The 13,811-nt window shown below is 41.9% G+C and overlaps 1 protein-coding gene across 1 annotated transcript; it reads right to left on the bottom strand.

Annotated features, from left to right (window-relative positions):
- Positions 1-4,393: 4,393 nt before the first annotated feature.
- Positions 4,394-13,811, bottom strand: gnb2 (guanine nucleotide binding protein (G protein), beta polypeptide 2). Its single transcript, XM_049593020.1, has 10 exons — positions 13,071-13,811; positions 11,003-11,082; positions 10,859-10,897; positions 10,282-10,388; positions 9,569-9,632; positions 9,110-9,272; positions 8,434-8,500; positions 8,141-8,342; positions 6,561-6,777; positions 4,394-5,831 (listed from the first exon to the last, which is right to left on the bottom strand). Exons 2-10 carry the CDS (start codon positions 11,057-11,059, stop codon positions 5,725-5,727), a joined length of 1,023 nt encoding a protein of 340 aa, XP_049448977.1. The 5' UTR covers positions 11,060-11,082; positions 13,071-13,811; the 3' UTR covers positions 4,394-5,724.

The raw sequence follows: 13,811 nt of genomic DNA, 5'->3' as shown, positions 1-13,811 counted from the left end.
ACTATAATGGAGTGTGATAGAGAGATGGAGTTTGTTTTGTTTTTCCTTATTCACTCAGCAGTCGTCAAACTCGTCAGTATGTCATCAGTCTGAGTGGTTGGTTATAGTAAAGCGAATAATCCGCAGACAGACTGTCGATTCCTGCAGCATTTCTGTTGAGCAGTCGAGACATAAAACTACTGTCTGTCTTCTTGTTCTCAGAGGAGTCAACTGTGGCTGTGATTCAGACACTTGTGGTGACTCACAGATAGGTGTTGGATCTGGCCTCTGGTGTAAATTGTCTCTGTGAGGTTGACAGGCTGTTAATATGCTCAGGTGATGACAAGGAACATCACACAGGTGGTGCAGGGGCGTGATGGCCCTTGTCGTGGCTCTTGGCTTTGGTATTGTCACGAAAAAGGCAACATTCAGCAACTGAATAGTGCATCGACCAATCAGTGACCAGTACACAGCACAGACAAAGACGATTAGTCAATTATCATTTCTTGACAACTTACGTTTGATGCATGTCTGTCACCAGGTGTGAACATCCTGAAAGGGAACTCTGATTTTACACATCAAAGTCTGTTTACAGGCGTTGGGGAGAACTGCTGCATATGTAAAAAGAAAGTGTATAAATCTTTTTGGGGCTAATAAATGACCTCAAGTGATGTCACGTGAGGCAGCGTCAGTACGGGCTGAAGACTACAAGTGAAAATGAAAAAAATAGGAGGTTAGAAAGAGATCAGTTTATCAGACCTCCTGAAACCATATCTGAAAATGCGGCCAAACTGTGAGCAGCTGTGTTGCATTGTGGATAATGTAGGCATCAGATTCTCACAGGGAGTAAGGCTGAGTTTCACATGGAATCAGACCGGCGTGAGACTGGAAACCAGATGTCTTTGTAGTGGCCGGGTACTGGACAAGTACTGGACATAACTAGAAAAATTGCAACAAAATCATTTTATATATTTTATTCCACTCTTTATCAACAATACAGCATCACCATGGCAACATATCATCACGCATGTTTTTTGCATGCCCTCCGGACGGTGTTGTCCGTCTGCCTGATTCCATGTTCACGAAGCATCAGAATGCAGGAGTAGGAAAGACATGCATCAATTTTGACACCTCTTTCTTTTTTTTAAATTTAATTATAGCGTTACAGAAGTTCATTGCTAAATTGGTAGACAGTATGTTTCTATTTCTTTCCTCTTTAAAGATATTTTTTCTTTTTAGATATATCTGCTTTATTGATAGTGATAGCAAGAGACAGCATAGGAACAGGCCACTGGGGAGAGGACTCAATAGCACATGCTCTGCCCAGTAAGCTACAGGGGTGTCCGGTACTCTGTGTTTCTAATGCTAAAGTGGAGCCCCAAACGCTAAATATAGAGTGACGGTCAGACATTTCCTCTACCATTTCATCTGCAACATCTCAGGTGTTGCCTGGTAACATCAGTCGGTGCGCTCACTACCAGTGAAATTGAAACAGACTGTGATGTGTAAAATGGGAGTTCTCCTTTAACAAACACACTTATGTTGCATTATGTAAAATTTGAAATACTTCACTGTGTTTGTACCTCGGCTGCAGTGCACAGGCTTCACGAGGCGCATCAAACTACTTTGGTTTCATTTAAATAAAATAACATGTCAAACTAAAAATGAGGCAAAATGCCATAGCGTCATATTTAATCATCTTTATTGTCTGGTGTGTGTTGACAGTTGTTTTGTCTGGATAGCACTGCAAGTAAATCATTTGACTTGATCCAAACAGACACGTTTATTTTAAGAAGACCCAATAAAGAAACGATCTGAACTCTTGTATCTCAACATGCTGTAAAATTATGATGAATATCTTTGAAGTTTTTGGGTGAGGTAACACAGTCTGTTATCACTTTGATTGAGGCAGTCATGTTCAAATATTAATCTTGTTGTCTTATTTTATGCAGCAGAAATTCTTACAATGGGTTGTGGTTTGTAACAAAGACGACGAGTTCTGATTGCTGATTTCCCTGAACGCACCTCACGGTGTATAAGTGCTATTTCATTTTGTGCCAAGAGCCATTAAAAGAACATCACAAGTCATTAGTTTGAGTGTCAGTTTGACCATAAGCATAAACAGATGTGATTGCTGAATTCATGTAACGCGGCTCTGAACAGCCAAAATGCACAAAGTTTGTGATCAGACAGAAAGAGGCGCCACTGAGGTGTAGGCGGCCTCTGAGAGTGTAGAACATCGTCTTGAGAGACAGTTGTTCTCTCAGACGGTGACATTTCTTTTTTATTAAGCAATACAAGCATTTGAACAAATCCAAACCATGGCTGTCCATCTCAGCGTGACCTACAGGAAGTGGTTTTTCAGTGGCCTTTGGCAGACTGAATGTTAGCTGGTTTGTGTGTTGCTTGTTACAGAAGTCGTTCTGTACTTTACTTTTGTTTGTAATTACAAGAAATAACTGCTTCTCTCTGTCAGTTTAACACAATCACCTGTTGGGATGCTTGTTCTTGTTTTGCTTTAATGAAATCCCAGAATCTGCCTTTATGAACTCTTAAGTATGGATAATCTTCTGACGAGGCACTCCTCTCTCATAGCTTTTATTTCTAATCAATAACGTATGAATGGATTAGCAGCTGTAGCTGGGAGCGCGGCAGATCAAACTTGGGGAGCTCTAAAACGACGTGGATCTTTGGACAGAACTACAATATCCTCTATTCTTTTTCAATAACTTTTATTTTTAAGGACGGTAAACATCTTTGCAATGTTTTAGTGTGTGTGCGCGCGTCTGTGTTACTTGTGAGAGGTTAACTCCAGATTGTATTTCATAGACTGATAAACTTTAAACTTTCAAAAAGATTGTGTTGAATGAATTCATGTCTTAATACAGAATTGTTTGAAAAATAAAATACCTTAATCTCATCAGTGTTTCATTTCTTTGCATTTTGAAAAATGTCCATTAAACAATACATCTTAGTTTCTATGAAGCACATTTCTTTGAATAAGGCCCTGCACACCTCCATGAGATCTTCACTCAGGCTGAAGGTGGGCAGAGCTGCATTTTGATTGCATGATGTCACCAGACTTCCGTGTGGTAATAAAAACGATGCTGTCATTTCCCCGGCCCGAACAGCAAAGCCAAAGATAAGAGGAGTGAGAAAGAGATGCCAATCATGCAGCTTGTACACAGAGGCCTTTCCAGGCAGAATAATTCACTTGTGTGGGTTTACTGTGGGTGTGACAGGCTTTTTACAATGTAGTAGTAAACATATAAATCTAATCCTGCTTGACCACATGATGGTGCTAAAATCTGCTTGGACCTGATGTCCCTATCACTGGATTTGTGACATACATACATATATATATGTATATATATCTCACCATTTTACCTTCTTTTAGAGAGGCATATTTTCCACTTTACAAGACATCCAGTTCAATATTCACAGGCATGCCATTCACTAAATTAAATAATCTGCCTATAAGATTATTTTTTTCAGCCTTGTTTTGTGAACCTGAGTTGCAGAGTGAGCTGCTGCAGCACCCCCTGGTGGCTGAAGGTAAAAACACTTCCATACTGCAAAAGTATCCTACTGAATGAAATATTTCAGTTTAACTTTAATCAGCAGATAAGGAGAGCACTAAGTGCACTACCATACCTGACCTATTAGTCTGTTAAACAATGAGTAACAACTGGAAATGATATCATATAACACCGCTTTTTCTACTTGTAGAAACACAAAGCACCACTGATTCATAACATCCGTGATGGTGTTTTATTGATTTATGAAGGTTTCTGATCAACTAAACTTTAAAGATATGTTTTAAAATGTTGTTTCTGTTATACTTTTCTTATTATACTGGGTTGAAATTGGTTTTAGATCCCTGGAGGATAAATTTGTTCCATCTCCACACCAAACTTTTGCTTTTTTGTTTGTTACGTGGGGTCGTTATGTGGCACTGTTTGCCAGGACATAGTTATTATTAACAGTAGTAAAACGATTAAGCCTGTAGCTTTTTTTAAAAAATAAAATAAAATCTATCACTGAGCAAAATTTAACTTGAGGTTTTCAAAGGGATTCTAAGAGCAGCCATCCTTGCAATTCATTCTTAATTCCCTCATCTCATGCCAGTGAGATTAACAACTCGTTAGCATGAGAAAACAAAAGGTTTTACTTCGTTACCTGTAGAAAACAAGCTTTGCTTTCTCAATCACAAGATAATTATTTTGTTAGTTTGAGAAAACGAGTCTTGTTATCTCATAATATCGAGATAATCAAGCCGTTGTCGTGAGAAAACAAGCTTTGTTCTCTTGATAATGAGATCATTACAAAAAGGTTTCTTCCTCTCATTAGGCTACAAAATAATTCAATAATTATACATTAAATAAATAATTTTAACAACATGAAAATAATAATTGTGTAATAATAAACTAGAATTTGTGCTGAAATGTATTTAGGCTATTTAGAAACAGCATATGTCAATGTATGTGTTGCCAGAACAAACATTTTTATGTCATGCACCGGGGTCACTGTCCAAGTGTATACATTAGAAACACTGCTTTACAAAAGAAACCACAAAACCTGGCAGGAGAGGCTATTATTTATTAATATTATGTACAATTATACCATCATAATATCCAGATAATACATTGACAAAGTCAAAGTATGAATACTGGCTCCTGCTTTATTAAGATGTGTCTTATAATGCTTTTATTTTTCCACCCACCTCCTGAATCTCTCTCTTTTTTTTTTGTAACTTTGTCAATATTCTCTATTAATAATCCTTAAAGTGTATCTGAGGCACACAGGGAGAACATGAATAAAATAAGTGTAAAAAAAAAAAAAAAAAGAATAAAACAAAAGCTTAAGAGCAGATGGGATGTATGTGGGGGAGGGGGGGGGTATATCTATAAAAACAGTGATTACATGATGTTTGGAGCCGGATGAAAATAAGAGCTGATATTTTCCTTGGACTCTGTCAATCATCGGCCCATCCTGTCTGTCAGTGTTTTTTTTATTTTTCTCAGTGTTAATGGACTCACATGATTCTCCTTCATGACCGTTCTTCCTTCACATTAGCATCGCTTGAGATACATGTGGTACGGAGACAAAAATAGTACAGAAAAAATTTGTCTGAAGTGCATTTTGGACTTCATTGTAAACAAAGACAGAATTGTCCAATAACATCTTCTCCTCTGTTTAACTGGAGGAGCAGTGTCTCTCAGGAAAAAGAGTGTGTGTGTGTGTGTGTGTGTGTGTGTGTGTGTGTGTGTGTGTGTGTGTGTGTGTGTGTGTTGTGTGACTGAGCGTGTTGGACGTGTTAAAAGGCTTCAGGTAATAGTGGTGTTTGCGTGTTTCATTTGAGCAGCTGAGGACTCAACTGTGTTTTGTCACATTTTAACATTTTACAGATTGTGTGTGTGTGTGTGTGTGTGTGTGTGTGTTGTACTGTTACCTTGCTGCCGTGCACTTAAATTAGCTGTAGGTAGTGTGTGTGTGTGTGTGTTCAGGTCTTGTGATGTCTGCGTACAGTGTGTGTGTGTGTGTGTGTGTAAACTCATACCTAAGTCATATATATTATATACAGTACAATGTTGCAGTTTGTCTGTTGAATCTTACATACAGTGAATACAGGGTGCAAACTGTGTCCCGAGATGGGAGCGGTGTCTGTGTGTTGGACGTGTGCGTGCGTGTGTGTGTGTGTGTGTGTGTGTGTGTGTGTGTGTGTTTGCTGTTTATGTGCATGGCTCAGTTCCAGATCTTAAGGAAGCTGTCCCAGGACCCGGTGCACACCGCCATGCCGTCATCGTTCACACCCAGACAGCTCACACGATTGTCATGGCCGGCCAGGACCCCTGCAGGGGGGACGAGGACAAACAAAGGAAGACTTGTTAGTGTGAAATGTTTTGCTCTCCAGACTGCGCCGAAACTTAAAAAATAAATAAATAAATAAAACACACAGAACACAGCGACCTTGTGTTTATAACTGCTTTAACTTGCAACACAGGGTGGGTCGCTTGACCAAACTTTTTATTTTTATGTTTTTTTACAAAGTAAGACTTGTGACATGTGAACTCACTGGTGAGTCTGGCACATTCTGAAACTAAGAGATGTGCAAAGTATAACTGCTCTTTATCTATACAGAAATCTGAACAGTTCAACTCTTAACAAAGAGGTGAACTAGCCTCTGAACTGCATATTGAAAGTGAGCATCATGGTTTTAGTTTTTCAGTCACTCCTTTTTGCACCCAACACTTTCACTTAGTTTTTCAGTGAAATATTGCAGATGGAGGTCAGATAGAGTCAATTTGACTTTGCAGTGATACAAAATGGTGCCTTTCCTTGTTGAAGGGGGCTGTTGTTGACATTTTTTACATTAAAATGCAAAAAAACCCATCCTGAAGTAGTTTTAGTTGAAGGTCAAATGTATAAACACACCTACAATCGTCCCTCTGTGGCAGAAGGAATAGTAAAAGAAGTTTTTGTGTTGGAGGCGACGACAGCTACAAAAGATGACAACTGAACTGAATATATTCCTCACTTCAGCTTCAGATTGAATCTTTTCTCTCGCCTCTTCCACCCACCTGCTCTGTCTCCCTTCATGGCGTCCCAGATGTTGCAGTTAAAGTCGTCGTAGCCAGCCAGCAGCAAACGGCCAGAGCGTGAGAAAGCCACGGAGGTGATGCCACAGATAATGTTGTCATGGCAGTAGAGGCTGAGCTCCTGGTCTGCACGCAGGTCAAACAGCCTGCAGGTGGCGTCGTCAGAGCCTGTGGCGAAGGCGCTGCCGTTGGGAAAGAACTGAGGAGGAGCACGGGAAGATGGATGAGAAGCAGGAAGTGCGGATACAGCTCTATCAAGACACTCTTAACAAGAGACGACAGGTTTGTGACTCTGCGTGGGAGAAGAGTTCCCTCTTCCCTGCATGCTCTAATACGACCAACACTGCTCTCACTGCTGACTCTGTCAGACTAAATCTGATCAGTCTGAGAGATGATCACCATATTTCACTTCTGAATCTGCCCACCTGTCATCTACCAGATGTAACCTGCATCAGTCCAGACTCCAACTGGAGCCTGTCTCAATTGGAGTCTGGACTGATGCAGGATGTTCAGATATGGTGTTAATTGATAATCTAGTTAATCCTCTAGCGTGCTCTGAGTTTAAATCCCCCCCCCACCCCCCCCAAAGCTGGAGACAAGACAGTGTGTGACGTCACCGAGACAAATCCTGGAGCTGAACAGTTAATAGTGTATTAGACGGCGCACAGGAGGGAGAGACTACCACTTCAGACGAATGTTGGCCTGATACTGTACCTGTGCCAGACAGTTTGGAATATCGAACAGACACATCAGTTAACAGACAGAACAGGGTCGATCTCTGGTACACACAGATTTGTTACTGGGACTGCTAATTTTTAAAGGTGCAGTGTGTAGGATTTAGCGGCATCTACAATATTCACAACCGTTAGTTTCTAATCACCTGAAATTACATTTTCTTTACCTTCAAATGAGCCGTTTCTATCTACATACAGGGCACGTCCTCTTCCATGGAGTCTGCCATGTTGTTTCTACAGTAGCCCAGAATGGACAAACCAAACATCAGCTCTAGGTTGAGCCATTCACATTTTTGCGCCAACCACTGTAGTTCTCCTCCACGCTTGGAGAAGTTTTAGTTCTGCAACCTCACTGCTAGATGCCACTAAATCCTACACACTGGACCTTTAAGACTTCACCAAGCTCCTCTAGAGATTACGGAGAACATATACAACTGTTTTTGCGGACTGAGTAGCACTTCCCACGATCTGAGAACCCATTGGCGATGATTTAGCTTCTAGGGACAACGGCCAATATTTTGAGGGTTCTGGTGACGTCTACAAAGCTATAATACTGTCAGACGACAGCTGATGAGCTCCATGACTGCATTCAGGCCAATGCATTTCGCCTCATTTGCTCTCCATACGCACTGTTTACCTGCATGCAACCAAAGCCTGCTCAAAGGCAATACACCTAGGACTACACACACGAAGCCAGAATGCCTCATGCCTGACGCAGTGCCCCTGTAAACTACGATCCCAGATGAATGAGACAGTACCAATAAAGAGACAAATTTGACAGCTTGTACTTTGGTCACAAGGCCACCTCTGCCCTGACGGCACACTCACACAGATGGCGTTGATGTCCGACTCGTGGCCTATGAAGGTCTGCCGGCACATGCTGTCCCTGATGTCCCACAGTTTGACCGAGGCGTCGCAGGCTCCTGACACAAAGGTGCGGAGGTCGGGCGACAGGGACAGACTCATGACATCACCGGTGTGGCCCGAGAAAACTGTGGTCTGCTGACTTGTCTCGATGTCCCACAGTGCACTGGGGCGGAGAGCGCAGAGTTAGACACAGATCGGCTCTGGAAAACACGTTAGCACTGCACAGTGTCAGCGTTTTGAAGTCTGTGGCTCACCATGTGGTGTCTCCTGAACTCGTGATGATTTGATTGTCATCAATGAAGCGGCAACAGGACAGGTAACCTGAAAGGACAGAGTACAGGTGTTTGTAGTAGTAGTGGCGTTACTAGCGTCTGCTGTAATACAATAAGCACCAAATAGGATTACTGTAAGAGGACACTGAATGTTCAAAACATTAGGGTAAAGGTGGAGAGGTAATGCAAGTGTCATTTCTCCTATTTATATACATTTATATCAATTTAGAAAGTAATTTATGATGGAACTGGATATTGTTCTTTCTGTTGTGTTGACTCTCACAGACACCTGATACTTTGTGAGAAAATAGTCGTCTACAAAGCACTTGCTGCAAATAAAGCTTACAGTTGTGAACGCATCATGCAGACATCTTGATATTTAGGTTGCAGCCCATTTTCCAAATTACACAGAGCAGCACAGTCGCTACAGTGTCACAAACCGGAGTCTCACAGACAGGAGTTGATGTCTCAGCTCATTACGACGGCGCTGCCCTGCGATTAATTAGCCATGTAAATGAAATCTTCATTGTTTAGGGGTTTGGGAACAGAGCTTTCCCACAAGGCACAGGACTGCTGCAACGCTCGTCTGAAACATCTCATTAGTTTGACTTGTAGGAAGAGTCAAAGAGAAGCGGTTGAGAGCGTGATGTTCTCTCACCTGTGTGGCCAGGTAGCTCCCTGCTGACCCTGACGTTGCCCTCGCGAGTCTTCAAGCAGTAGATGGAGCAGATGTTGTCCAGGCCTCCGCAGGCCACGTAGTTCCCAGAGGGGGCGTACGCGCAGGTCATCACCCAGGAGGAGCGCAGAGGGATGGCATGTATCTACAGTTGGAAGGTATTTGGAAGTAACAGACGTGTAACTTGTGGAGTAGAAGAAAAACCCAATGCCACCCCCTTAGTCAGAGTCTTAAAATGGGTTAGTATTAACACTGAACATTGATGCTAATGTCACTGTAAATGTTAGAATAAGTCATGGCAGTGGTTTCAGAGGAAGCTGTTATGAGTCAACCACACTCCTACAGGAGAAAGACTTTACTCCACTTTCACTTCCAGTTCGGACGGAGGCCAAGTGTGACTATTTTTCCAGCTGATGAGAAGAATTACTCAGCTGACCTTACCTTGTTAGTGGTGTAGCTGTCCCAGATGATCAGTTTTCCATCTTGAGAGGCACTAACCAGAAGCCTGCGGAGTCAAACATCCAAACATTTCACACCTTTATCTATAGATGGACGTTAAGTTAGTGTTCATCAACTAATTCTGTCCACTCCAGTTAGAAACAAACATCCCAGTCTTTCACAGTGACTGGTCCACTACTACTAACAGGCAAAATGTTAAAAACTTTGCTTCAACCAAATATTTCAGAATTTTGAGTCTGTAGTTCTGAACCTAAACTGCTTCACACATGTATGAAAGAGACACATTTGAATGTTTTGGCTCTGGGTTTTTGAAAACTCAGAAATGCTCTCAGTTTTGTGAGGCTGTTTTAGGCACAGCAGTGCTTTTAGCTAAATGCTAACATCAGCATGCTACCACAATGACAACGCTAACATGCTGAGGTGAAGTAGGCTTACCATGTTCACCATCTTAGTGTAGCCTGTTAGCATGCTAACACCTGCTAATTAGCACTAGGGAGGGAAAATAGAGCCGGGGAACATAGCTGACCCACCACTTTGGGAAGTTGATTACATATTATATTTGCTTGTTTTTTTCCATATTGAAATGTAATTTATTCAACTTGTAATGGTTAATTTAATGGATGCACAGCACCAATATGCTTTAATCACAATCAAAGTCGACAACATTTGGAACGTTTACAACAGTATAGTCTCACTTTGAGTCTGTGCCCCAGTGCATGGCGTAGATCTTAGCGAGGTGTCCCCGGAGGGTGCGTCTCGTCCTCATCTGAATCCTCCCCACAGGATCCAGACCAGCAGTTATCTAGGTTAGTGAGGAGAGGTTAATTAAAACATTAGTTCTGATCAAATTCAGTGTTTTCTTGTTATTAATACGTGTGTGTAATGGGCAGGTTTCACTCTACGACACTGAAGACAAAGCAGCTCAGAAATAGCCAATATTTCATAAATTTAGATGTAAAAATTAATTTGGAAATGATGACATCAGAGTAATGTATAAGGTGCAGCACAGAAAAATGGTATACCTCCATGTTTATACTGGATTCAAGAAAAAAAAACTGTTAATGAATAATCTATTTTTTCCAAACTCTGTTACAAAATAAGAAGTATAAGATAAGTAAGATAATAAGATTTGATTAAAAAAAGATTTTTGCTTTTTTTTATGTGAACCAAAAAACTCAAAATCGACGGTCACCAAACCAGAACCTCAAAAACATTTATAAATATTTATTATGGCTCTGTATCTTACCACCTGGGACATTCACTGGCACTTACCTGTGTCAGGGTTGAATCTCCACATGCTTTCCTAGCATCCTGACAGACATGGAATCATAAGATTAAAAAACAAGACATTACACAACATGTAAATATATCAGCCTTATCATGATGAAAACTGAACTATAAAAACAGTAGACTCACTCTTATCTGGTTCCTAAGTTGCTCGGCCTCCTGACGAAGCTGCTCCAGCTCACTCATTTTGGATTTGTCTGAGCCGTCACCTGTTGGAAAGTTGAAATATCAGACTCTGATTTATAAAGTGTCATCTCAACGTCCACCATCTCTGCTACTGGCAATATTAACTGCAAAGACCTAACATTAATACTCTTTTGTAATTGGGGATAGCCACCGATAGCTACTAGCGAAAACAAAAGCACCATCGTCTTCCTGTTTGGGTTGCACAATGGTTGACGCACTTCCTTTGTGCTGTAAATTGAGCCTTAGTTTTCCCAAGAGATCGTACCCAGGTGGCAGAGTTACACAGTGACAGTGAGGCTTGTAGGGAACCAATCTAAAAGTCGATTATGTAAGTCATCACATTATGCAGTCATTTACTTCATAATGCTAAGTTTGAGCAAAATCTTGTCTCTTTCCACTTTAATGAAAATGACTTCCACCGCGTATCAGTGAGGCCCATTGGGATTATCAGAATTTTATGCTTTTATAATCCAGTAATCCAGGAATCCGCCCTCATCAAAAATGAATCAGTTAAGTAAAATAATTTACTTAAAATACAGTGCGTCCCTGATTTGGAAAAGAATTAATAAAATAAAACCCACACATTTTAATCTCTAAGGTTTACTGAACCCACATAGTGAGAAAAAACCTTGTAATCTGTTTATGGCTGTGCAACCATGCCTGGTTTAACTGAGGAGAATAATCTGTAATGACTAAGCTGCTATCGAGCAGCCAGGATCGCTACCAGGCAGCAGATACAGAGCGAACACTCCCTTAAAAGCCGAGGAGACTTGTTACACTGCACTTACAGGTGGTGTATCAAGTCAGAACTTGTGCCAATGCTGGACAAAGTCATCTTTTTGTCATCTGAGGCACTGCGGTTCATGTATTACTCAGCTCTGGGCCAACTGGGGTCACACACACTGTACATCACATCATGCTTTCAGCAGGAAGCAGCTTTTCCTGTTCTCTGACAGTTACACATTCAAATAGCTTCCCAAACAGGGAGCTTCTATTTGCATTTGCGGAGAAATTCAAATCCACAGCAAACAAGCACACAATGCACACTGCAAAGGAAGAGCAATTAGCTACAGTAGGTCACTGTTCCCTGGAGGGACCTGCGACCAGATGGATCACACGGCACTAATGGAAGCCAAAAAGGGTGCATTATGGGTCTCAGTCTCCTGGCACAGCTGTTCATTTAGCCAATGAGGAGGAGAGAAACTGAGGGGGGGTGATGCATCAGAGATCAGGCCTGGATGGGTCCAGCCAGATGCTCGGATGCATGTTTTTGTCGCCCTGCGAGCATCTACTGGAGAGTGAGCAGATCTGTGCAGAAGTAATATCAATGGACAGAGAGAAAGACACATATCATACAGGCTCCACCTGCACTGATGCATGGCCTAGTAGCAGATATGAGGCAAATACCTCTTCATAATGATGCAGATGAGGAAGCTGAGCATTAGAATGAAGCATCAAGGGAGTGTACTGGCCTTTGAGAGCAAATTGTCTAACACAATAAGACAGAAATTCAAAGAGCATGATGCCAAAGTGTGACTGGCCCCACCCCTTTGAATGTGATGTGGAAGTACACCAACATGGCATGGCTACATCTGCAGCTGGAGGAGAGTGCAGAGCCTACAACCTACAACCATACTGCATGTTTGGCAGAGGAAATGTTAATGTCATAGAAACTGTGCTCACTCCCAGGCCTGGACTGGGAGCTCCGCACAGGAAAGAAAGAAGCCAGATTCAGATTTTCATTTCACCATCCGCAGCATCTAAAGACTCCTAGTGTACTGAAATAGGAAGGCAGGCCCCATGAATGCAGGCTACATCACATATTGATCAGAGTGAGCAGATGAAGGCCTTGGCCACATCTTGTTTCAGATGCTGAGCTCCCACAATGCGGATGTAGCTAAATTAATTTAGTCGAAATGATGCCACGAATAGGCACATCATCACCCAGCCATCTTACACTCAATACACTGACCTACAGCGGCTGTCACAGCGTTTGATAATGGGTGGCTACCTGTTAATTCTCCCGATGATTTTGCTGCTTTTTATTCTGCCGTGCAAAAAAACCCTGAAAGCAACGTACCCCCCAAGGCAAAAAAAAATCTCGTGGAGGATTGAACTATCTGACTGAAATCCACTTTAAACTGCGTGTGTCACGATGAGGCTGTTTCCAAATCCTTCAGCGAACAGGCAAACGGAGGAGGGCTACACACATTTCCATTTCTCTGCTTTAGTGGAGCCTCCTGAAAAAGATGAAATCTGCTGCTGCTGCTGTGTTGCTGTTTCCTCCTCGATATGTTGTCCCCTTCTTTTCACGCCAGACCAGTTAACAAAAACATCTTTGTCCAATGCGTCGTAAACAAACACAATTCAGCTCGGTCCCCCGGCCCCGCATCAAGCACTGTCCATTAAATACTATTCAGTCCTTTTTTACTCCGATTCTGCTTTTCGTGACGTTATCCTCGTTTCCTTCCTCTCTTTGGTTTCCTCCTCCCTCTGCCGACACTTCATCAGGACAACCGCCTCTGAGCCAGCGATGAATTACTGAGTAAAGATCTGCCTCATATAGGAAATAATGGCATCACAAAAAAGCTTCTGGCTGCAAGAAATCAGCCCATCAGTGGATCGACTGTGCGCATTTTCTGCCTGTATATAATGATCGGCGGCCCTCTCGGTCTGTTATCCTCACGGTTCCTGTTTTTTTTTTCTGAATATCATCATTCAGAAACAGGCAGCCAGATCACGCGGTGGGTGC

The sequence above is a fragment of the Epinephelus fuscoguttatus genome, linkage group LG12, assembly GCF_011397635.1.
Source record: "Epinephelus fuscoguttatus linkage group LG12, E.fuscoguttatus.final_Chr_v1".
In the NCBI taxonomy this organism is placed as follows: domain Eukaryota; kingdom Metazoa; phylum Chordata; class Actinopteri; order Perciformes; family Serranidae; genus Epinephelus; species Epinephelus fuscoguttatus.
This window is presented reverse-complemented; position numbering and strand designations above follow the sequence as displayed.

What these genes read in the sequence shown, in the direction of transcription:
- gnb2 (XM_049593020.1), bottom strand. Translation starts at nt 11,059, where the DNA reads ATGAGTGAGCTGGAGCAGCTTCGTCAGGAGGCCGAGCAACTTAGGAAC. An exon ending in AGTTCAGGAGACACCACATG is followed by an intron (nt 8,343 to 8,433) that starts GTGAGCCACAGA and finishes TCTCCGCCCCAG; the next exon opens with TGCACTGTGGGACATCGAGA. An exon ending in CATGAAGGGAGACAGAGCAG is followed by an intron (nt 5,832 to 6,560) that starts GTGGGTGGAAGA and finishes TCCCCCCTGCAG; the next exon opens with GGGTCCTGGCCGGCCATGAC.